The sequence below is a fragment of the Jaculus jaculus genome, chromosome 7, assembly GCF_020740685.1.
Source record: "Jaculus jaculus isolate mJacJac1 chromosome 7, mJacJac1.mat.Y.cur, whole genome shotgun sequence".
Lineage (NCBI taxonomy): Eukaryota > Metazoa > Chordata > Mammalia > Rodentia > Dipodidae > Jaculus > Jaculus jaculus.
Window position 1 is genome coordinate 146,445,216 of NC_059108.1, and position 26,075 is coordinate 146,471,290.

The following is a 26,075-nucleotide window of genomic DNA, read 5'->3' on the forward strand; positions in this document are numbered from 1 at the left end:
GGCAGGACTCGGGTCCGCCAGCCTCTGCTGGGAAGCTCTAGCCATAGCCCCACAGCACGCAAGGCAGGGTGCACGGCACACGAGGCTCCAGCAAGAGGACGATGTTGTGGGAGGCTTCCTGAGGCTGAGCGCACGCAAGGCGAGGGTAAGGGCTGGTGGGCAGCTTGGGAGCTGGGGCCGGGGCCACTCTGGGACATGTGCCTGTCATTTCCTGGGCCATATGAAAGGACCCTGGCAGCTGTGGCAAGCTCATGTTGCTGTGTCATCCTCTGAGTGCCTAAAGAGCAGCCATTCTTAGAATCATCTAGCAATCACATAAACTCTAACCCCAGCACTGGATGTCAGAGCATGCTAGCTCCAATGCAAAGGGAAAAGGGATGCTTGGAGCCCATTTTCAAGCCAAGCAAAGCTATATATATATATAATTTGTTTTTTCAAGATAGAGTCTTGTTCTAGCCCAGGCTGACCTAGAATTAGTCTCAGGCTGGCCTCTAGCTCACAGCAGTTCTCCTAACCCAGTCTCCCAAGTGTTGGGAATAAAGGCATGAGCCACTACCACACCAGGCAAAAAGAGAGAATGGGTATACCAGGGCCTCCAGCCATTGCAAATGAACTCTGGATGGATGTGTCACTATGCATCAAGCTTTACATGGGTACTGGGGAATCAAACTTGGGTCATTAGTCTTTATGGGCAAGTCCCTTAACCGCTGAGCCAAGAATATACTTTGTAATGCTATAGTTTCAACATACTACAAAGCATTTTCTTTACCTAACTTTCAGTTTATTTTCTCCTGAGCTTACTTTTGTTCCCCAGTTACTCAGTGGGCACCTACTCAAAGCCAGTTTGCTTGTCTTAGAAAACAAGGATGGTGCTCTGTTCTGACCCATCAACACTGACACAGGGTGGAGGAGGATAAACAGACTGAGACATCAGAACAGAAGAGGGATTATTGGGAAGGGGAGGCGCTCAGAGAAATGGGAGAGGAGAGGGTGGGACAGGGCCACGTTAAAGCATGTTCACGTATTAAGAGAACAGGGCACTTTTGAGTACAGGCTCACTCACAGGTCAGAGACTAGGGTAAGTGTGGATGTGGGGAGGGAAGAAGGGACAATGACGGGGGGACAGGATAGGCAGCTAAGCAGGCTGACTTATGGAGGGTAACAACCAAGCTTGGGGTGTGACTGCCCTTGAGGAAAGTGCAAGAGCCTGAGAGGCCTGGTCCAAGGCACATCTTCACATGAAATACAAGCTTCTGAGGCAATAGGGAAAAGGAAGCTTAGAAATGAACACCGGAGAAAACTGGAGACTCCTTGAGCCAGGTGACTGAAGGAAGCGTGGAGATGAGGGCACGGGGAGGCAGACTGTGAAATCTAGGTCAGCTCTGGGTACCAGAGCAGATGGCACAGCCATTGACCAAGGAGGAAGAAGCGGGAAGAGAAGGGCGGGAGAAGGGTAGGTCAATTTGGACTTGCAAATGTGAGACATGCCGATGCACAGTCGATGGCCAGGTGTTCAAACATGAAAGCTGAAAGTGCAGACAAGGCAAAACAAAGCCGATTAGAGAACCTGAGTCCTTTGACTTTGCAGGCAAGTGCCTTAACTGCTAAGCCATTTCTCCAGCCCTAAATAAAATATTTTTTAAAATACCTGAAACAGGGATGGAGAGATGGCTTAGCAATTGAAGCACTTGCCTACAAAGCCAAAGGACCCACGTTCAATCCCCCAGGACCCATGTAAGCCAGATGCACAAGGCGGCACATGCGTCAGGAGTTCCTTTGCAGAGGCTGAGGCCCTGGTGTGTCCATTCTGTTTATCTGCCCCCTCCCAAATAAGTAAAATTAAAAAAAAAAAAACAGAAACAAACTACCTATAAGGAAAAGAAGGTTTATTTATAACTCATAGTTCTGAGTGCAAGACCAGGCAGCTCCACTGGTTTAGTGAATGTGGCACAGGCCCCAGGGGTGTATGTTACAGTGAGTACTGAAGACATAAAACTGATGTGGCCTCGAGCAGAGCCGTCCCACGAAACTCACATGTAGGTTTTCTTATGTCTAGTCATGCAGCTGTGATGGCGGGAGATGGCATTTGGTGTGCCTGTGGTTCAGTGAGCTCTTACATCAAATATTACAATAAATGTTGGTGATAACTTTACTTAAAAAGAGGAGAAAGGAAAATCCTTGTATATGCTCAGATGACTGCTGTTTATAAAAGCCTCTGGAATGACCAGACTTTTTCCAGCATATTTAACCCAGACCAGGGGTTACTGCTGATCCCGTGTTATGTTTAAACACAGCAGTGTATCAACTTCAGTGTGCTACAGCCAGTTATTTTTACTCCGATCCTTAAGCACTAAACTTGAGGCCAAAATAGCAACTGCATCACATTACCTATTTCTTTTAAATAAATATTAATGTTGTTAACAAATACATTCCCACAATGCTCCAAAATTCAGTAATCAGAATTTATGGGGAGCATAAAACTCTCATATTCCAACCAAACAGGATGTGATTTTAGATGCCAAATGAGGTTGGTTCTGATGTGCCAGTTTCCTAGCAATGCACGAAGAACCCTATCCTGCTGAGGAACTCCTGCTGAAAACTCAAGACTCCAACACACCTCACTCTGTTGCAAAGATCCTGAGTTTGATGTTGAAAGAAAATAATCTACTCCACACACATGAAAGATGGCCTTCAGGGCCTGAATGTTCTCACTCATCTGAAGTGGACTGTGGACACGGCCACGGTGACAAGGCTCTCTCATCTGAAGTGGACTGTGTGGACAGTGGACTGTGTGGACACAGCCATGGTGGCAAGGCTCTCTCATCTGAAGTGGACTGTGGACACTGCCATGGTGACAAGGCTCTCTTATCTGAAGTGGACTGTGGACACTGCCATGGTAACAAGGCTCTCTCATCTGAAGTGGACTGTGGACACTGCCATGGTAACAAGGCTCTCTCATCTGAAGTGGACTGTGGACACTGCCATGGTGACAAGGCTCTCTCATCTGAAGTGGACTGTGGACACGGCCATGGTGACAAGGCTCTCTCATCTGAAGTGGACTGTGGACACTGCCATGGTGACAAGGCTCCCGCAGCTCAGGCAGAGGAGACTGGAGCACCTGCGCTTTCCACCTCCGTGCGTAACAATTGCCTTTCTCTACAGTTACACACAACTTTTGGAGGCAGAAAAAGGAGTGGAATGAAGCAACTATAGGGCAAGCCTCATGGTGCTGCAGATCCCTGACATTTGTTCTGCTGTTCCTGATTCATTTACAAGGCTCATCCCATACTTCATAAATGTCTCAGGCGCTCAGGACAAGGCTGGCATGCTAGAGAAGTCAAATGGACAAAGGTAAGGCCCAGCGAAGGGGCCTCCCTTCCACATCTCAGTACTCCTACAAAGGGAATGATTTAACTTTTCAGTTATATTTTCACCCCATATCAGGGAGAATGTTTCTTCCAAGGTAACCTTTATGAACCCAGGACTCATGAAGGACCAGACAGTCTCCCACAAGTTTGCTCTATGCCCAAATGTTCATGTGCTCATAATAAAGCCAAGCTTCTCAAATCGCCCATCCTCTATATTTTGAAGGTGAACTTAAAAAAAAAAAGTATAATGTCAATGAGAACCAGGAATGGTGGGATAGGAGTCTAAACTCTAATTTTCACAAAAGAAGACTGCCATGCCCTTCATCATGAAGGTGACCTAACCTAAGGAGCTTGAAAATGTTAGTCTGAGATTTCACAAGCCATCCAGATCCGAAACCCTCATCTAAGATACTCAGAAGTTCTAGGGGGCAGTGAACAGTGCTACACAGTCCCTGGCTTCTGGCCCTTCTGAGGTCCCTGGGTACACGCTCACTGGGCACACTTGCCGCAGGAAGCAGGTAGATACACACACAGGAATCTTGTCAAGAACCTGAGAAGCTCTTGTGGAAAAATGGGGTCGTGTGTTTCTAGCACTGAAAGCTGCTTGTGTGGCAAGACAATCAGCCACAAAACAATTTTCCATTTCTAGAGGTCAGTTAACCCAGTGCTGTGGCAAGCTTTAGCTTCTGCTGCAGAAATTAAATTCAACACAGAGTCAAAATATATCTCCCTACTTTATCACATGGAATGCTATGAAAGGAAACGACTCAAGCGACCTCACTTCTGAAGGCAGCGGAAGAGCGCAGCGCGGCAAGGGAGGAAAGGTCCCTTCAGACAACGGCTTCCTAGGTTCATCTTTCAAAACGTGAGCCAAACCGTGAGTTATGGTTAACACACCCCAGGAAGAGCCAAGTTTGGAATGACTAGAACAAAGAATATATTCAGTGATCTCCTGGATGCTTTTCCTCCTCAAAAGTAATGAAACAAGAGGAGAGCGCATGGGAGCAGGGCTAGTTTGGGTGAAGAGTCTTCTATTGAGATAAACCTCCAGAGTTCAGTGAGGAATTATAGTATTTATCGTTTTGAGACAGACAGACAGACATATACACATACACAGAACGGGTGTGCCAGGACCTCCTGCCACTGCAAACAAATGCCAGAAGCATGTGACACTTTTCCTTTCATGGGTACTGGGGAATCGAACCCAAGCAGTCAGGCTTTTACAAGCAAATGCTTTTAACCACTGGGCCATCTCTGCAGCCCCAGTGAAGGATTTTAGAAAGAACACTACTAATTTTTTAATTAACATTCCTTGTGGCACCCCCATATGCTGAGATGGCTATGTGACCATATTTTACAAAATAGCTCAAAAGCTAGACTACAATGGAAGACTGCACACGGTGTGGCCTCTCCATCCTCAGCTCTGTGTTCCTGAAGCAGACCAATGACTGCATGTCTGGAGACATTTTCCTTGTTAGCCTGCTCTTTTTGGCCTTGATTCTGCTGCTCAGATGAGTAAGGATCACATTTTGGCTTCACAGACTCTTCCACCAGCACAGATCCGGGAGTGGAACACAGGCTCAGCTGTGAAGGAAGGTTTCCTCAGGAGCACCCTGAGGTGTGAGGCTAGCGAGGAAAAGGATGGACACAAAGAAGTGGCCAGCAGCCGGCAACCGCACTTGACGACGACTCTCTGGGCACGCACTCATCACTCAGCCCCGGAGGCGGCTCCATCACAGACTTGCGACTGCAGTTACTGTCACTCACACTCTGCAAGGACTTGATCGAGTTTAACTAGCCTAGAGTCTAGCTTGGGGTGTGGCTGCCCCCAGGGAGCTGAGGGCGCTCTCATAAACGCAGTTATCATTGGTGGGGAGATCCACTGACCGTTGGCTCCGCATATCCTGGCATCCCTGTTCCTGTTCACTTTGCTTACTTAACTCACAGTAAGTGTTTTCTGCCTGCTCTCTTCCACTTTCAGAATAACGGGCGTGGCTCCAGTTTTCCCTTCCCAAAATTCTTTTCAAATAAAGTGATAGAAACACAGACATTCAAATAAAAACCTATATTCAGCTGCTACCCTGTCACTTGTCCCAAAACAATGAAACTGCCAAAGATACAAATATTGTCACTGTCACCTCAAGAGCTAGTAAGTTCTAACCCATCTGGTTACTAAGTGTGCAGTGAACAGTTCTGTTGATAACCACACAGGAATTAAAGAGCAAAGCACAAACAAATACTACTGCATGGGGCCAAATGCTCTCTTAGGATGTGTCTTTGCTCTGGAGTGTATCATGCTTTGAAAGAAGCCTGTGTCCACCTCAGCTTTACTTCTGGAATTCCACAAAACCATGGGCAGGCCCAGAGCTCATGCCCAGGGGGCTGGAATTGTTTACATCTGGGGTCCAGACCCAGAGAGGCACTCACCGCCTCTCCAGTGGGCGCCCATCACTGGAGATGCTCCGAGGAATGTTGGCAGCTCTTTCAGGAGGCGGCATCTTGCCGTCCCCTTTCCCAGCGTTCAGCCGTGAGGTCATGGGACTCTGCACCTGGGATGGGACTTGAGGGGAATGAGCGCCCTTGCTGGCGTTCCGCTGCCACTTGTTGTTATTTCGGAAGGGAAACTTGAACTCATACGAGACACCTTCATTCATCTTATACTCCATCGCTGGCATGCGGTACGTTTCTGAGCAACTCCTATTGGGAGGAAGGACCGGGGAGAAAAACAATTAATAACTGATTTGATTTTTCATTAACACTTCAATGAATCTTAACCTTCATCATCCTTTGTTTTGAGCCCTCTTTCAATCTTTAAACTCGTGATGATTTTCCTTCAAAACCAAGAACTCCAGAAGAATCACCCTAGTATTTTCCTAAACACAATCCCAACTGTGGAGTCTGCGACACGCTGGCTCTAAAAGGCACCTGGGAGCAAAGTGGGCTGAGCAGCACTGAGGGGAGGCCAGGGACGTGGGTGGGGACAGACCCGGCGCACGTGGCCTCAGAGGAAACATGGGCTTTGCACACCTTTGCACAATATCACACTTGGGATCTGAAAGGGAGGGTAGTTTTAATGTGTTACTATCCTGAAAGTCAAGAAATTAAGTCAGGAGAAATCTTGAAATCCAAACTGAGAGTCAAATGTAGCCCACACACCCCGTGTGGGGGGGGGGGAGGCAGTAGAGGGGAGCAATTATAGAATATGCAATTATTAAATCCCCAGGGAATACAAAGCATGATCTGAAACCAGACTTTATTATTTTTTTTAAAGAAATTTCCCAGGGCAGGCCTCCGTCAGTGAAATTAATGATAGGCAAGATCTTGTCACTTCTGCCCCACTGTTTGCACCACGTGAAACCCTAGCACTTGGAAAATCTGGAACCCACACTCCACTCTTTATATCTGAACCACAGGGGGAGATTTGGTCAGTAACCTGACAGAAGAAAGTTCCACTCCCACTAAGACATTGAGTCAGTCTCTGCAGCGGTATTTCAGCCCTGAGGAGGAGAATCATGTCCTGTCTCAATGGAATGATGAGGACTGGGGACAGGCAGGAGCTGTGGCAAGGAGGGCGGGGCAGAACTCCCCGTGAGGTCTTCTGGACAGGTGCAGAGTGAGCGTGAAGACGGTGGAAGAAGATGCACCTACGAGCCACAACTGCAGTTTAACTTTCATAAGGTAAGAAAAAAAAATTAATTTAATACATTTTATTCAACCCAACATGCCTAAAAAGCCTGTATCACTTTGTGATCAGTATTGAAAATTTATTAAGATGTTTCATGTTCTTGTGAACCTGATAGACTGGCTTCATGGCAAGGGAACTGCCTCTGGCTTCCGACCTCTTGTCAGCAAAACCCAAGAAGGCTGGAGGGAACCAGGAGGGGACAGTTACTCTAAAGACCAAAGCTAAATGCTTGTGATGGGCTTTTCACTTATCATCTGAAGCAGTATTTAGTGGTGAAGTAGAACGTGCAACAGCCCAGGCGCTAGCCTAGCCACAGTACAGCTCCTTCATGTCGGAGGCGCCATCCTTCCACTGGCTGTATGGGCGAACAAGTTGAGGCCAACACAGAATATGTTTACCTGCAGGCCTGTCTTGCAGTCACTGATTACAGAATACCACTCCAGCTCCCGCCCAGCCTTCACTTACAAGGCACTGACATCTCACTCAGTATACAACAGAAAGGAATCTTCAGTTCCTTTTATAAATGCAAGGGAAAAGTGGTAAGCAGCAGGAATTATAATTCCAGTGCTAAGTGTGACAAAGGCTGACCCGCGGAATCCATGAAGGAGCTAAAAAGCTACTCCATTTTTATCTGTCAGTCTTTTCCTCCTTTTTAGCTTTCTCTTTCCTACTTCTCCTTGTTCTCTCACACAGGCACTGTGGAATACAGAGAAATGGCTGAACAGTACAGCAAACAGAACATCTCCGCACTGGCTTCCTTCGTCAGAAAAGCCCTATGTTTGAGGACAGCTTGGTCTCTATAAGCCACGTGACTTCAGCTCTTAAAAAAACATACCACTTCTTTCAATGGGAGTTCATCTGAAAAATGAGCTCTAAACCAGATGAGTTCTAATAGCCTTTTTAAGCTCAAAGGCAGCAGGCTTTCCACTCTGAAAGGAAGAAAACACTCCGTGACCTATTCTTAATTAGAAGATAATTTGATTCCAAAATCTTCAGGAGAAAGAGAAAGGTAATTTGGTCTTTTTATGTAATTGTTTGTTTTTAGCTCTTGAATGGCTCTTGATTGCTGTCTTTAAAAACCACAGGCTCGCGTCCTCCCCACATGAAGGTCCAGCACCCCAAGTAGTTCCATCCAGAGCTTCTCAACGGAGGGTGCGAGCCAGGTATTTTCCTCTTGCCAACAGGATGACTTGAGATCTCAGAGGTCAGGGACACAGGCCTCTGTCACCACCTCCCCAGGCCATGGCAACAGAGGGCTGAAGGAGGAGGTGGGAGTCTCCTGGCATCATGCCACCTTGCAGGTGTCTGCTTATTCTTTGGGCAGTACCATACCCACCTCGTCCTCACCATTTAAATCAAAATGGATTTAGAGGAAGGAAAAAACACAACAAAACTATCTAGCACATAGTACGAGCTAAAAGAATTGGCTTTTCTTCCTATCCCTGCAGTTTAGAAGCAATTCATAGAGGTCTGCTTATCTTCTATAATCAGGAGAAATGTCCCTATTTTACTTTTTTATTGTTATTAAACTAGTTTCCATATATATATTTAAATGTGTCACTTCAAAATCGACTCCCCCATGTGCACATGAACTCAGGGGTTTGTACGGAACGGTACATGGTTTCCCGGTGTCACTGAGAGCGCGCAGCAGGGCCGCTCCACACAGGCCAGTGACCAGTCTAGCAGCACGCAGGGACTGGCCGCCGGGAAAGCAGCAGTGGGGTGTGAAGCGCAGGGGACAGACGACAGGGGCATTACCCTGTTCTGCTAAAAACTGTAACGGGGCGTGGCTGTTTCCACTGTTCCCGGGAAGGGGAGCAGGCTTTCGGACCTCCTAAGACATCTTCACAGTACGGTTCTGCACTTGCCCTGAAGGAGCTTAAGTCTTCACCCAGTCTCCTGGCCTGGCACCTGCCAACTTGTCCTGGGAGCAGGGTGGACTATGAGATGACGGTAGGTACCAGAGGTGCTGGGAGAGGAAGACGGACGAGACAAGTGTGGAAGCCGCCTGCTCTGACTGCCATCCGTCTCTGTCCACAAAGACGCCACAGTGGTTACTTCAAAGCCATCAGGGAGAGAAGTGACACCATGAGAATCAGTAGTCCTTCAAATCAAGTTCTTGTCCCCAAAAGAAAGCCAGTCTGCCTACACCTCTGTGCTGCTTACATTAGTGAGAAAGGCAGAGGTCTACAGAGCTTACAGGCCCATGAGCTTAGCCGCTGAAGGTGGACTCAGCGTGCCAGATGAGCTTGGGAAGCTAATGGGTTTCTCTTAAACAAGAGTAATGACAATGCTATTACCTCTCAGGATTGCTGTAAGGACTGAACGCACTGATCCATACAGTAGTGTTTTTTCTAGGATCTGGAACATTAATGCAAAATAATCAGCCAACACAGGGAAGATGATAAAACCAGTCTAGAGCACAGCTGGAGATAAACCACTCTTATCACTGATCTGTCCTCTTTCTCGGCAGGGCTTCTGACCCACCTTCCTGCTAACAACTATGCACAGTTCCAGTGTCAGCAAGGTGGCCCCATATGTCCACCTTCACATTAACCTACTTCCTGTTGGAGCCAGACAAACCTAGCAACTTAGAAACAGCAGTAGCATGAGGTCTACAGGCTTTCTTTCTGATAGCTCAGAATGGTGTAGTCAAGGTGGCCAACTCAGATCCTTGGTTATTTTCTCCAGTTTGGACCTGTCTGTTTTCAGGAGACTAAGGGATAGCAGACAGGGGACAGTGGAGCAGGGCAGGGCACTTGGAGAGTATTCCAGGCAAGAGCCCAGCTGCCTGCTGAGCCACCCGGAGCTGTTTTGAGTCCCAGGTGGACAGAATGCTTAACACGAACAAGCCGTAAAAGCAAGTAGGGCTCACGAGACTGGTCATCCAAGACAGCACATGTGGGGGTGTACCTTTAGAACACCCCACCCCAAATCAGCTGAAATAGAAGGCTGTACATAGCAATTTAATTTCCTTTAGAAATCCATCCACCCAAAAGAGAATACTTCTTGACCCTTCAGACTAAAGTATTTCATTCTATCTTGACCTAAGCATAGGAACCCTGGGCCATCTCGGTGATAAACAGCATTAGGAAATGCTACTCTGAGGGAAGGCTGGCTACTGATAAAATCCAATGAGGTTGCCATGGTGCTGAGTCTTTAAGGAAGAAATAATCTCCTGTAAAGAGGTTTCTCCCATCTGCTAATCATAAACCAATGAATGCTCAGGCACATGACTGGTTATTTGGGGATAAATAGGAAAAAGAACTGTGTCTTGGAGTTAAAAGGCTTAAGAATTAATTAACAAAGTTTAACAGAAAGCCTTCAAAAATAATGGCTTTAAATAATAAATTGCATTTCTTTTAAAAACCATCAAAAATAGTGTGTACAAGCCCAAAGGAGAAAAGAAGCAGTTGATTAAATTTGTTCCATCAAGCATCTTCCCCAGAGGCAGAGGAATTGAGTTCTCCACAGCGCTGCTGGCTTGGCAGGAGCAAGGCAGGCAGGAGCTCCTGGGCTTTTCCCTTGAAGGAGGCTGGAGACCAAACTGCCTCACTGGGCCACTTCCTGGCCCTTGCAGATGCACTCAGGGAAGAGCCTGCAAGTCACTCTCAGCTGCCCAAGCAGACAGAAGGGCTCAAGACAACACTCTGAGTGTTGGACAGCAGCTGAGGACAAACAGGATGGCGGGAAGAATGTGAACATCACAGGACACAAAAAACATCTGGCCGCTTGAGATGCTTAAGATGGACACTGCCAGACGTCTCTATCGGGAGAGCAACACTTAAAATCCAGAGATGCAAACCCGGGACTGGTCCCAGCTAGTCGTTCTTTCTGTGTGCTGGTGCCGCATGCTGAAGGGGACTTGATCGGACGCTCCGCGGAGCAGCTTCCAGCCTTCTACGGCAGCTACTGCCCGCCGTGCCACCCGGCCCCTCGGCCTGCCGGGAGCTGTTCTACACGGCACACAGACCCTGCCTCAAGTCGGTTTGGACCTACCTCCGTGGGGTGCAGTCGTCATGGGGGGGGATGATGACAACTTTAACTGTGACTGATGTTCTCAGGAGATCAATCATCTGCTCGTGGCTCAGGGTGGCCACTGCCACCTTGCAGATCTCCACCAGGCGGCTGCCCTGCCTCAGCCCTGCTTGCCACGCATAGCCGTAGGGCTCCACGTCGGCCACGATGCCCTCATAGTTGACATGGAAGCCAAGCTGTCCCAGCCCGTTTCTTCGCAGAGTCATTTCCACTGATTCACAGCCTTTTGAAACAAACTAGACAAAGAAATGAAAGGTAATGGGCTTTAATGTTATAAGTCACCTAGTGGTAGATAAGGAACTGGGAAAACAGTACAAGGAGGCTTATTCCTATAGACTCTGCTGCCAGCTAAAGGGCAGACTGGCTGTTTCCCCTTCGCTAGCCTCTATTAATTAGGTCAAAAGCAACACACAAGGGCATCTGAAGAGCTCAGTGACTTCCCTGAAGTTACACGGAAAGCTCGGAGCAAGACCCACAGGGAGCTGGCAGCCAAGAAAACCAGTACTGTGCTACTCAGCTGCCCTTAAGAAAAGAAAAACAGCTCCAAACAGCAGATAATCAACAACTCTTTTCAACAAGCGCGGCAGACTGGCCGGGCTGCAACATCACCACCCCAGCAGTGGGGTCAGGTCATATGCAAATGAGCTGCCAACACAAATGCAGTCAACGTGTCCTCCCCTACTTGTGCGCGATGTTTCCTGATAAATGATGGAAAACACAAACCTTGAACAAACTGATGCTTCAAACATCATCGGGGGGTTTCCAGAGTAGTTAATTAAACAACCCAAACTTCAGTAACTTGGATCGAGTTTACTGAAAGCTTAGGAAAGAGAACTTGCACGTGAGTAAAGGGGCAGAAAAGACTTACCTGGAGCCTTTTGACAATTTCTTTGATGTCTTCATTGCTAATAAAACTCTCCACTGAAACGCACTCTCCTCGCTCATAGAATATTTTGAGGCTAGTGTCACTGGAGGTCCATCCTATGACATCTCTGCAGGAGCAGTTGAAAACCACACTCTTCGTTTCCTGTTCGATGAGCACAATGACCTCATTGGAGATGCCCAGGAGGCAGTCTAACTCCATAGCCTTGTTGTAGTCCTTGGCACGGACTGCCCATACAATGGCCCCCATGCTGCTGAGCTCAGCTCCTGGATATGGCTTGGACTTCTCCTTCTTCTTGGAAGCCAGAGAAATGAATGGGAACTTGCCAGAAGAGTCGATGGGCGTGTTGGTGACATTCTTCTCCGCCAGGTCTTTCAGGTATTCCTGGCGGGTCCGAGTTGCCATGGCGCGGAACTTCTCTGATTTATGAGCAGCATTTTCTGCATTAATCACTTTGGCCAAAAGGAAGTCCCTGAACACATTTGACTTGGGGAAAGTGACCCCTTTAGGGATGGGAGGTCCAAAGGAAGGCACATCTCTGGACCTGGTGACAGCCACACTGAGAGACAAAGCAAAGATCAAAGGGAACGGGAATATCAGTGTTTCCTCTTACAACATGAGAATAAAAGTAAGATACTTGTTTGCAAAGAGCTGGGAATACAGCGCAGTGGTACAGCACTGGCTCAGCATGTGCAAAACACTGCGTTTGATCTCCAGCACTGAAAGAGGGGAGGCACCCATCAAAAGCAAAAGAAAAATAATTGCTACTTTATCATTTTTATACAAGAAAAAGCACAATTTCTGCTTCATGAATATGCTTTTTCATTTACATTTAGGCAACAAAGAACATACATTTGTGGCTGGAGAAATAGCTTAGGGGTTAAGACATTTGCTTGCAAAGCCAAAGGATCCTGGTTCGACTCTCCAGGACCCACAAGGGAGTGCATGCATCTGGAGTTCATTTGTAGTGGCTGGAGACCCTGGTGCTCCCATTCTCACTCTTTCTGCCTCTTTCTCTCCTTCAAATACATAAGTAAATAAAATATACATTTAAAATGAACATGTATTTTTTAATAGACCAGTGTCTTTACCTAAAAGCTTAAACTATCATTTCTCTAACAGACTGTAGACTATCCATAATTCAATGAAGAAGTTACTGTAATGTTCTTCATGAAAGAATAAAACTTATAAATTATCCACAGACTGTTCCCCGAGGAAGTTACGAGAACCGCGTAAACCTTCAGAACACAGATCATGTCAGAACACAACCAAGCCCTCCATTTTAGCAGAATGCCTTATCATGAAAATGTCAGAAGATGCATGGCATGAGAAATGAACTAAATTTCTAAATAAAGTACTTGTTATGAAAGGCACTATGCAACCAGATTAAACATATAACTTTAAGGCAAGTATGGTAGCACGGACCTTTAATGTCAGCACTCAGGAGGCAGAGGTAGAAAAATGGCCATGAGTTCAGCACTAGCCTGAGACTAAATAGTGAATGCCAGGTCAGCCTGGGTTAGAGCAAGATCCTACCTCAAAAAACCAAACCAAACAAACAAAACACTGAGAATGATTATGATCTTTGCATGACAGTAACAGCACTTCAAAATCATATTTTGAAATGAAGTCCAGACTCTCTATGATTGGCCAGTAATTCTGACAACCTATCTGTGAGAAACACATTTTTCTTTTCCCATTTCTTTAAGCAAGACTGACATAAGCAAGCCTGATCCTATTACTTCCGCATGTATGGCTAAAATATAGACCCAAGGAAAGGGCCATAAGAACATCTGTGCTTACCTATTAATTGTAACCTCAAAAAGTAAAATATTAATTTTTTCCTAAATCAACTGTAATATGTTTTATATCATGTTTTAAGATCATATGTTATGTCCTTAGACAAGTTTGAGATGGCTAGAAACTATGATTCTCCAAATGTCTTCAAAGCAAGTCAAATGAGCAACTGCATTATTAGAAAAGTAATAGAAAAATGTTTCACCTGAATTCCCAAAAGAGAAAGGATATGAGTATATACCTTTCAGATTAATCTGAGAGCTACCTTATTTTAAGAAAGATCTTGGGGTAGAGAGATGACTCAGCTGAGGGCCCAGGTTCAACTTCCTAGTAGCATTATAAAGCCAGATGCACAAAGTGCCACATGCCTCTGGAGCTTGTTTGCAGCGGAACTAGGCCCTTATGCAAACACTCTCTTTCTGTCTCTCTCTCGAAATAAATAAATAGAAATATGGGGGGGGGGGGAGAGAAACATCTTGCTGGACATGGTTGGTTCATCTGTAATCCCAGCTCTGTAGAGGCCAAGGCAGGAGGATTGTTTTGAGTTTGAGGAAAGCCCGGATTACAGAATGAGAACCTGTCTTAAGAAAAAAGAAAACCCTAAAAAAAAAATGGAGGGGTCTCACTTTCAGATATTCAACTTTGGAAAACTTTTTATATCTTATGACAAACACAATAAATAAATAGCAACTCGAGGTTAAAAATTATATCCTGATAAACTCGAAAAGCTAGATTGACCAAAGAAACCTTGGAGGTGAACTCCACATGCATGTGTCACCTTGTGCATCTGGCTTATTTGAGCACTGGGGAATAGAACCTGGGTATTTAGGCTTCATAGGCGAGTGACTTAACCACTAAGGTACCTCTCCAGCCCAAGTATTGTTTTAATTTTTATTTATTTATTTATTTAAGAGCGACAGACAGAGGCAGAGAGAGAGAGAGAGAGAATGGGCGCGCCAGGGCCTCCAGCCACTGCAAACAAACTCCAGATGTATGTGCCCCCTTGTGCATCTGGCTAACGTGGGTCCTGGGGAATCGAGCCTTGAACCAGTGTTCTTAGGCTTCACAGGCAAGCGCTTAACCACTAACCCATCTCTCCAGCCCCCAAGTATTTTTTTTTAAATACTACCTGGTTCTTTTTATGACAAAAACTGATGTGAAATGTTATTTTTTCTAACTGCAGAAAATAATTTCTGAAACCTGGGTGCATGCATTAGGGACTAATTATTCTAGTACTAGGAAGGCAATTTTTCTTGTCTATTGTGAGCTGTCTGGCTTGAATGCTGGCAGCTTTTTAATTTTGATTTGATCATGCTAGATTCTTTTTTTTCCTCCTAGGAGATGCTGAAATCCAGATCTGGTGGACTCTCAAAAAAGGAATCCTGTCAAAATCTAGAAATATTGAGTATCTCTCATTTTAAAACAAGTAAGATTTCTTCTCTTGCTGTACTGTCACTCAAATCATCATCCTTTCTCAGGAAACAGCTGTGAATTTATCCAAACTGTGGGGAGGAACATGCTCACAGGGGTGTGATTATCAGTACCCATCCATCTACTTGCCCCTGAAGCCTACGAGCTTTCTATAGATCTGTTTATTAAGCCACAGAACTTTAGACAGACATATACTGAAAACCACCAATAATTATAAGCTTCTAGAATGAGCTATGAGACAGAGAACTGAATCTTTAACATGTAATTATCAGTGATTCACCATGGATGGGAGGCCAAAGAGACAGACACTAATCAGCCTCGCATTATTAGAAATAGAATTCCTACAGAGAGTGATGAGGAAGATGATACCCTGGACGACTCTGTTCAAACACAGGTTTGTTCTGGACACATCTAACTTTCAAGGTTTCCACAAGGTTAAAATGCTCATTAATTTAGATGCCACACATGCTAAACTCTTGATAATAAGGCCTGGACTAAGCTCAATACAATATTTTGCCTCAATAAAAAAATGTTTGGCTAGAATAGATTTACTATATATAGGTACTTAAGATATATTACTTATAAGCTGTTCTTGATACTTTTTAAAGCGGGTTCCAAAGGGCTTCTGCTGGGCCATACTTGTGGCAGCTGCTTCCCAGCACCGTGTCTTGGTAACGATGTACTCTTTACCAGTAGCTCTAAGCCTTATCCAGCTGGCAGCGTGGAGGGCCACAGCCTGGCGATCAGGAGGGAAGAGGTCGGGCAGACAAAGAGGCTAGTATGCGTAAGGAAGGGCAGCACCGGAAGGGACGTCACTGGCTCTCAAACTCTTCCATAAAGTCTTAGCGCTTCATCTTAAAATGCAACTAAGTTTTACACTTTTCCAAGAATATGTGCGTCCATTTTAACCTAAAAACACATTCTCCAAAGTCTGTGAGCATGACAGGAAGACCTAGGAAAGAGTCCTGTGTTCAACTCCATGTCAACAGTGCACTCAAGTCCTTCACTTCTCTGGGAAATATGCAGGCAAGCAAGAGTGCCAGCAGCCTACAAGACCACCCTGCTCCCCCAGGGAAACATTTTCAAATCTTCCCCTCAACTCCTGAGGCACTAGCTAAAACAGACCACCCACATAAGTCTCCTGGCCCAGGAGACTGTTGTGAGGCTGCTTCTAGTCGATGTGGGTCATGTAACATTTTCTAGCATCAAAGACCTTGGGCGAAGGAACAGACCTTGACACCAGAACCAATTTCAAGTTGACATAGAGGGATGCTCTAGGAATAGGCAGTCAGAAGTCTTAATGGAAAGTGAGCAGAATACGACATTTAGGCATTTACGAAGACCAGGGAGGAGGATCGGGAGCTCAACTTCATCCTTGGCTATAAAGCAAGTTCGAGGCTGGCTTGAGTTAAAGGGGGGCAAAAAAAGGAAATTTGAACTTTGGAAGCACAATGTGAACAGCAATTAAATAATAATCCCCAACTTCAAATTTAAAAGGAAGCCAGGCCTGGTGGCAAAGGCCTGTAATCCCAGCTACGCAGCAGGCAAAGGCAGAAGGACTGCAAGTTCAAGGGCAGCTTGGGAACCTAGTAAGACAACGCCTCAAAAGTAAAGAGATGGGAATACAGTTCGTGGGTAGAGCACTTGTGTAGCATGTGCTAAGCCCTAGGTTCAGTCCCTAGGACTGTTAAAAAAGAAGGCGGGGTACTGGAAAGATGGCGCAGGGGCTAAGACACTTGCCTACAATGCCCAGTGACCTGAGTTCGATTTCCTAGTACCCACATAAAGCCAGATGCAAAGTGGTGCATGCATCTAGAGTTCATTTGCAGTGGCTAGAAGCCCTGGTACACCCATTCATATTCTCTCTCTCTCTCTCTCCTTGTTAACAAATGTATAATATTTTAATAGTGTTAAATTATTAAATAGTATTAAATTAATAGAATACTGCTTGGGGAGCCTTGCAAGAAGCTGATTTGGGCACAGGACAGGAACAGACACCTGTGCTCCTTCTGAGGAGCCGTGGATTTTAATAGTTCTCCTTTCCTCGACAGCACTCATGGAGCTCCTCTGTGCTAGACTCTGGGCTACTCTTTTTTAAAAATTAACTGATTAGGGCCAGAGAGATGGCTTAGCAGTTAAGCGCTTGCCTGTGAAGCCTAAGGACCCTGGTTCGAGGCTCAATTCCCCAGGACCTAAGTAGGCCAGATGTACAAGGGGGCACACATGTCTGGAGTTCGTTTGCAGTGGCTGGAAACCCTGGCGTGCCCATTCTCTCTCTATATATATATCTGCCTCTTTCTCTCTCTGTCTTACGCTCTCAAATAAATAAATAAAAATAAACAAAAAGATTTTTTAATTAACTAATTAGTTAATGAATTAATTTACAGAGAGGGAAGATGGCTGTGCCAGGGTCTCCTGCCACTGCAAATGAACTGCACATTCACGTGCCACTGTGTACATCTGGCTTTATGTGAGTAATGGGGATTTGAATCCAGGCAGCCAAGCTTTGCAAGCAAGTGCTTTTAACCACTCAATCAACCTTATCAGCCCATCTGGGCCACTCTTGAAGATCAAGGGTGAAACTGAAGAGTGTGGTTTGAGTCTTCTGCTGGGAAGTACAGGGCGCTAGGAGCTACAATCCATAAAGGCTATGTAGTTCTAGGAGGCCAGGCTTCACAAGCTGAAGGAAGGACAGGTGGATGTGAGGAGAGGCAGCTGGCCCCGAGAGCAGCACGTGTACAAAGAAAGCACAACACATCCTTTCTGGAACATCAAGTAGTGCACAAGAGGGAGGAGAGAGGAGCCAAGAGAGTCACAAGACAGAACAGACCAGAGTACCTCGGGCTTTGCTGGAGTCCAGGCTTGTTCCTAAGTGGTTTTAAGCACAAGAGTGACATATTTCATTTTCTTCTTCTTAGAAAGGCCATTGCATAGAATGCTAGACAACTAGAATGCTAACTTTCATGACTGGCCTCATTTTGGCTTTTTCTTCTCAGCGGGACCTTGCAAATGAATTTTTTAAAATTTGTTTTATGAGAACAAGGCTAGACAGGACACTCAGTGTGCACACACCACACTTCTTTGCCTATACTCAGGACTTGTGAGGTTTTTAAGCAGATGTGTCACAAGCAACCGTGCATGGCACCGAAGAGGGATCTAAGATGTAAGCAACTCCATCATTCGGTCCAACTCCAAGTGTTCTCTGCACACCGACTCTTCAATGTTCATTACATCACAACCACTGACGATGGAAACCCTCCTGGGAAGAGTAACATACATTTCTGCCCTCCCAAATGTAGCTACTGACCACAATAATGTTTAGAGTCATTTTTGTAAGTACTCATTACTATTCTAGTTGTAAACTTGGTCATTCCTTCATTTTACCAAATCAATGGTTCAATTTCCAATTGTTTAAGTGGTGTTAAGGTTTTCTTTAGTTTTTTTTTTAAAAAATCTAAATTATGGTCCAAATAAGATCTACACACTGTAATCAATTATTTTTTAGGGGAGGCAATGCTTGGTATTGGACCCTGAGCCTTGCGAATTTAAGCAAATGCCTTACCACCATCTTAAATTTTTTTTGTTTATATTTTATTTATTATGAGAGAGAGAGAGAGAGAGAGAGAGAGAGAGAGATAGAGAGAATGGGCATGCCAGGGCTTCTAGCCACTGCAAATGAACTCCAGATGAATGTGCCACCCTGTGTATCTGGCTTATGTGGGTACTAGGCAATCGAACCTGGGTCCTTAGCCTTTGCAGGCAAGCGCCTTAACTGCTAAGCGAACTCTTCAGCCCTAAATTCTCATCTTTGCAATTAATTAATCTTGAAAAACCTTTTCATACTTTGGATTCCTCTCTATGCCTCTTACACTTTTATCTCTTGCAATGCCTCTGTAGAAGACCCTGGGCTGCTTGTTAACTACAGAGTCCCAGAGTCTGGCTTTGTGGATTAAGAACACATCTCTTGGCCATTTGGATTTCCTGTAAATCTGAATTAAGCCTGGATCAGATTCAGATATGCATAAGACTAATTCATAGGTGAGGTTGTGTTTTTTTACATTATGAGACGCACCAGTTGTCTCTCTGTGGTATTTGCAGCCTTGGATGATCAGTGCTAGAGACATTGATTCATTAGTTGCTGAAAAGTGGCACTATGTGACACTATTTTGCACAGAAGTGTAGCCCTGGGGCAAGCGAGGCAGTATGGAAGCTTGTCCTCATGTCACATGGCCCAGATGGCCAAGCTTACTGCACTTGCATCTCGGATGGAAACGAATGTGGGCTTGCTCATCCTCACTAATGGTCTCGTATCGATGGCTGTTGGCACACTCTTGCTCAGTAGCCCCGCCACCTCTCTGACTTGCTGCTTCTGAACTGCTCTGTCAGCCCCACCAGGCAGTGAGGCTCAGTGGAGTAACACAGATAACGTAACAGAGGCGGGAGGGCTCTCTGATCAGCTTTAGCGTGAAGATTTCTGAGCTCCTGGTTGCATCATAACTATTCAAGGTTAACTGCCTTCCGGAATTAGCTTTTCTAAACTATTTCGGGAGCTTGTCTCTAGATCCACTGCATAAAGCTTTCTTGGTTTTCCTGTTCTAGCCCAGGGTCTACAGTAGTGCACACACACTTAATATAGGATTAAAAGAGTGAGAAATAAGCAGACAGCAACATCCAAATTTCTTTCTGCGCATGCATTACCTTGCATGGTGACAGTGGGTCAGTCTAGCGGGCCAGCCCTGCGAGGCGGCCTAGTTTCCTCCCCCACACGAGCAGCCTCTCGGCTGCATTTCCTCCCCACCCCGAGCTCCGTGCGGCACACGCCGCTCCCGATCCTGGACTTGTTCCTCTGCTTCCCATCAAATTCCATGCAGCTGTGCCTTAAAGCACATGCAACCAAATTCTGTCTTCTTAACCATCCTGATAGCTTCTATAACTTGGCAACCCTGTACTTATCTACATTATTATAGCAAAACGATTCCTTGAGAAAAGAATGTTTCCACATTCATGCTTCAGGAACCTAGAAAGTGTCCAAAAACAAACAAACAAAAAGAAAACCAACTCACAAACAGAGGACTATTCTCAGTGGGGAGAAAATGGGACCAAGAGGATTTGTCTCGCTTGCTTATTTACTTACTTAGGTGTTTTGATGGAACCCAGAGCCTCAGCAAAGAGGCCCTATGTCTTCAGCGAAGAGACTTCTCAGGCTAGAAGGCACTTTAGGGTAGGAGAGGTAGAGAACTTGGCTACTGTGCCCAAGACACAGGGTTCCATTACCAGTACCACATAAAGGGGGGAAAGATATTTGAATTACTCTAGCTGTCTATATAAGGATGAAGTTAGAATTTCTAACTTTTCCACCAAAGTAAAGAAAGATCCTATAAATTCAAATCCTTAGTCTGGGGAGTAGCTAGAGTGTGAAGAAAACTTATATCTATCATCTTAAAAATCAAAACAAATGTTGGAAAAGGTGTGGTGGCACACGCCTTTAATCCCAGCACTCGGGAGACAGAGGTAGGAGGATCACTGTGAATTTGAGACCACCCTGAGACTACGTAGTGAAGTCCAGGTCAGCCTGGGCTAGAGGGAGACCCTACCTTGAAAAAAAAATCAACACAAATTTTCCTTCAGCCTCAGCATGCATTTATTTTCATCAGAATATAAGCTCCTCTCCCTTCTTCATCAACTTGCAAGGATGCAAGAGAGGCCCAACTTCTTCTTGCTCTCTGGATACCTTGTCCCCGAAAGCATGCCTGCCTCGTTTGAAGGCATAGGACAATCTGAATCAGGAGCTGACGGTAGGAAAGATCACCAACTTTAAAACTTCTTGTGACTTCCCTCAGTGAAGTGACAAGCAGAAGCATTCTTTCAGATTTGCAAAGGCACAAACAGTCACAGCTGACAAACAATGTGTCAGGCCTTCACAGGAGCTTGGTAACTGGGGGAATTATGGATGCCCATTTGTCATGAACCCAGAGGGTTTGGTGTCATGTTCCTGGCAAAGATCGCAGGGCATCATATGGTGGAGGGAGAGATGGCCTTCCTATGTAGGAGGTTCAAATTATGAGAGAGAAACCAAAAATCATGATTTTTGACACTATGTGTATCTGTGCATTAGGAGAATAGAAGAAAACATTGGAAAAGGTCAACCCTTGTATTCCTTGTGCTGGCCTTTATGGGGATCAATGGCCATGAGTGGCTAACAAGTACTTGAAATTTGGCTAGTGTGACCAAAGAATATTAAATCACATTAAAATTTAAAAACCGCTATTTAATTCATACTTAAAATGATCTGGGTATATAATTATGTTCTTTCAATTGTAAGTTTTATAAAAAAACTGAACTGTTCAATGAAAATTTAGCATCCAGTCTGAGATGTGCTGTAAATGAAAATATGCTTCACATTCCAAAGACTTAGTCCAAAAATGTGTCTGTCTATATATATAAATTTTTAAAGTAGGGTTTAAATCTGACCCAGGCTACTTGGAACTCACTCGGGAACTCAGACTGGTCTCAAGCTCACGGTGATCCTCCTACCTCAGCCGCCTGAGTGCTAAGTGTTTGCCGGGGCTCACAATAATTTAAAATGTTTTTAAATTACATGTTTAGTCATGTTGAAGTAATACTTAGCTATATTTGGTTAAGTAAAATATAATACTGAGTCAAAATATAGTTTTAAATTAATTTCAGTTATTTCTTTTAAGAATCTGGTATTAAAACATGCAAAGTCAGTATGTGGCTTGTTCAGAATTTCCATTGACCAGTACTGACTTAGACAAAGACTTAAAAAGAAACTGTCTTCTAAAGGAATGGTACAGCTGTCCAGTCCCCAAATTATCTCCTGCCCATTCAAGAAGGTTTAGCTTTCTGTCCTGTATCTGCAGGCCTCTTCACCAACTCAGCACGACAGCATGCTTCAAATGCTTACTGTATCCAAAACAATTTGAGCAAATGTTTCTAGAAGCAAAGAAATGCCTTTAAGAGTATACTTAGAAATGTTAGGAGTAACAAGCAGGGGTTGGGGTTTTTTAAATAGAAACAATGTTTTAAAAATGAGCTTCTCTATCAGATTATGAACAGTCTTCTAGGCTCTTGCCATGCCAAAAGAAATATATAATTAGCAGTATGAGTAATTAGCTAGCTGGTGACCAGATGGTATGGATGATGGACTCCACCTAAGGAGGAGGTGCAAATGGAAACGGCAGGTGTCTAACCAACAAGAGTGGGGATGCCAGCACCACCGGGTTATGTCATCTGCAGATCCAGCCAGCTACATACGCAACGCAAAGACAAAACCACACGGTAAAAGATGTCCCACGGCCACTTTGGAAAGCAGAAGCGACAGGACCCTCTGCACGACCACCCGGCCTCTCCTGTACCCCGGATGCGCACCTGTAACAGACGCTGTCGGTGCAGGGCTTGTGGGCCCTGACGATGACGAAGACATGCTGGAAGTGGGATCTGATATTTTTCGGGCTAAATGGCTGTGCTCCAGGCTCTTGGAAAACAATTGTCACAATGTCATTTCCAATGTGTCGCTTCCGTAAGAGCTACAAGAAAAAAGAAAAAAAAAAAAAAAAGCAACAGTATAAATGACAGTAATATGAGTCTCCCTAATTCTTTATGTTTTTGTTTAATTTAATTTTTGACAATTTCATACACGTAATATATTTTGATTATATTCTCCCCCATGGCACTCTTTGGTCCCCTCCCACTAAATCCCTTCTTCACAACTAGGGATCTTCCTACTTGTACGTCTTTTTGTCTGCATGACCCACGGAGCTTAATTAGGGTTACTTACATGAGCATAGGTGGGGGTTATTTACTGGAGCATGGGCAACTTGCCAGTGACTACATCTCTACAGAAATGATTCCCTCCCAGCAATTCTCTACATTAAAAACATTCATCATGAATCAGCCCTCTCCAGGGAAGGTAATATACACAGTGCTATCAATATTTTAGACTTTCATATCATTCTCTCCAAGGAAGAATGTGGAAACTAACATTCTGAAATTTGCATAAAGGATATAGCCATTCAAACAGTTCACCCAGTATCTGGCATCTCCAAGTCCTCAGTTTCTATAACAACAGTTTTGTTCCATTTTCATATATGAAAGATATTTACCATGGGGAAAGATTTTTAGAGATGAGAATAGCTGCAGTAATTACAACACAATTGATATTGTGGTTTAATTGGCTTCATTTAAAAAAAAATGTGGCCAAGAGTTTCCTGGTAGTGTTTGTGTGTTCCAAACTGGGAATGTAGACGTGAATAATATTCCAGAATGTAATAGCAATGTAAAGGCAGGTGAAATTCCAGGTTTAAGCAGCTTCATTAATTACAGTGAAAGCTCCCGAGTATCACCTTGCTTTTCATATTACATGGAACTTTGTAGAAGTAGTTTTCAAATTAAAGCAACCCAACCATTCCAGGCCAGCATGTTTTCAGGAGGGCTTGACAAGACAGCTTGACTTGATAGTGTAAGGACAAATTGAGTATTTGATAGATGCTGTTAAAGAGGACATATAAATGTGGCAGTCATAAAATAACCATTAGACATAAGCTTGCAATTGTATAACATATTTTAATTCTTAAATTCCCTAGTAGCATTAAGGCACACAAATCACATAAAATCAGTGATCAAGTAGTGATTGCCAGCTAGGAGAAACATTAGCCTTTTGGATTACTGCTGAGAATTGGGTAATATACTTTTAACCTTCGGACTCTGAAAGCATTTCAAATTATCATCCAATGGGGCCATTTACTTCATTTCTAAACATCAGATGATACAAAAGTAAAATAAATAATAATATACCAATGATGAAAGTTCATTTATATAATACTTAGAACCTTAGATATAAAAAATACATTACTTGTCTACTACCATGCATCATTTCTGCACTGATGATGTCATTATCTTTTTTTCATGCAATGTAATTCTTCAACATATCTTGATGCATAAAAATTAACACTTCATAAAGGACTCAAATAGAAACCAGCTATCCATCTCAAGCCCAGAAATTAAATGAAAACCTACTCTGCCTGACACATCAAGGCATTCAGTTAAAAGTAACTGACTTTGTTATTAAATGCCACACTCTAACAAGCCTCATCTTTCCCTCTGCAGTAATCAGGCAGAGCAGTCCTTGATCTTCTGTCAAAGATAAATAGTTCATATTGTTACTTTTTTTTTTTTTTTTTTGCCAAATTCTGATTGATCAGAATTGAGTCTGTCTTTTTTAGTCTGGTGATTTCCCTTAGAGAAATCTACAACTAGAAACCAGGGATAGTAGTTCACACCTTGAATCCAAGTATGTGGGACACTGATGTAGAGGATTTCCATGAGCTTAGGGTCAGACTAGGCTAGAGAGACCCTCAAAGAACAAAAAAACCTGAATGCATAAAAAATAAATAAAAATCTACAACTAGGGAAGTTTCATAAAACAAACTGTCCCTAAAGTCTGGATCAAAGAATTTATCTTAATATCTTAAGATGGGCTTATCTCAGATTTGTAACTGACTCATTGACTTGTTTTCTTTAAATTACTTTGGTTCTCAGGAGAGGCAAAATTTTGTTACTTAGATTGGTGAGTTCATCAAACCCAAAGCAAGAAATGTTGGATTCAATTAGTGTTTGGTTAAAATTTATGAAAGAGGATATGATTCACTGTGCAGCTGGCCTGTGTTGTTAGCACCACAGTGTGCAATAACCAATAACCAAAAGCCACATGCATCAAAGGCCAGAAGTGAAACTGCACTTTTGTGTTTGTAATAGCTGTGGAAGGAAGGCGGTAGCTGTCTGCTTCTTCCAAATTTCAGTTTGGTATTTTTTTTTTGGATTATTGTGTGTTTTCTTAAAAAAAAAAAAATCAGGGGCTAGAGAGATGGCTTAGCAGTTAAGGCACTTGCCTGTGAAGTCTAAGGATTCAGGTTCAATTCCTCAGGACCCACATAAGCCAGATGCACAAGGGGGCACATGCATCTGCAGTTTGTTTGCAGTGGCTAGAGGCCCTGGAACACCCATTCTCTTTCTCTCTCTCAAATAAATGAATAAAATATCAAACAAAAAAAATCAATTTTACTCTGACAAGGTGTCGCTTCCTAGTTTCTGCGCTTCCCTGTCTTCGCAGTTCAGTCATGGAGCTGTGTGCTTGGGGACCCACACAGGACTCCGAATGTGACACGAACACGTGCCACTGTGGCGTTCCTTGCCATCTCTGATGGACATGTTAAGAAACAACATCACTCGGAGACCATGACACATTTCTTGACACTTCTCTAAGATGAAATAATAAATTTCTCTTGAAATCCAGATGAAGTTCTCAGTATTTTCCTGCTTTGTGCATTGGCCTCTTGAAAGGCATCTTCATGTACTCGTGGGTATTCTTTATAACCCTGCAGAGTCATCTAATCACCATGATTTCAACTTGTTCTCTTCAGATTTCATAAAATCCTCAATGCCCAGTGTGAAAAGCGAATGATTAATTCACAAAGCCATCCAGCTGGCTGTTAACCTAGAATCTGCGTGTCTTCACTTGTTTCCAGCGCATTCGCTACTCCGTGCTTCCACGGAGCACAAAGCTCCCTGCTGCGGGGACAGGGGTGACACTAAAGCCTGTTTGCAAATTGTACAAACTTGCTGTTTAGGCTTGTTTAGGGGGGGTGGGGGGAGAAGCACGTGACGCAGGGATCTCTTACCTGTTGCTTATTGTTAGGTGTGTATGGCAGCATGGTGGAAACGTGGAACATAATTTCATAGTCTTTGTAGGTTGTGTACAGAGAGTGGGTTCCAGTGGAGTCAGCTTCAGTTAAAAAAGAAAAGGATGTTACTGATGAAATGACAGAAAAAGTAATTTGCTTAAGGGAAAGATCTC

The 26,075-nt window shown here is 44.2% G+C and overlaps 1 protein-coding gene across 4 annotated transcripts in view; it reads right to left on the reverse strand.

The window, feature by feature from the left end:
• The window catches only part of Sipa1l1 (signal induced proliferation associated 1 like 1), a 336,501-nt gene that overhangs the window by 48,960 nt on the left and 261,466 nt on the right, over nucleotides 1-26,075 (reverse strand). For all 4 annotated transcript variants that reach the window (XM_045153765.1, XM_045153762.1, XM_045153763.1 and 1 more), the window contains 5 exons: nucleotides 25,900-26,003; nucleotides 22,592-22,749; nucleotides 11,960-12,533; nucleotides 11,053-11,327; nucleotides 5,796-6,065 (listed from right to left, as the gene is read on the reverse strand). In XM_045153765.1, the coding sequence (XP_045009700.1) occupies nucleotides 5,796-6,065; nucleotides 11,053-11,327; nucleotides 11,960-12,533; nucleotides 22,592-22,749; nucleotides 25,900-26,003 (1,381 nt within the window). The remainder of the gene's footprint in view (nucleotides 1-5,795; nucleotides 6,066-11,052; nucleotides 11,328-11,959; nucleotides 12,534-22,591; nucleotides 22,750-25,899; nucleotides 26,004-26,075) is intronic.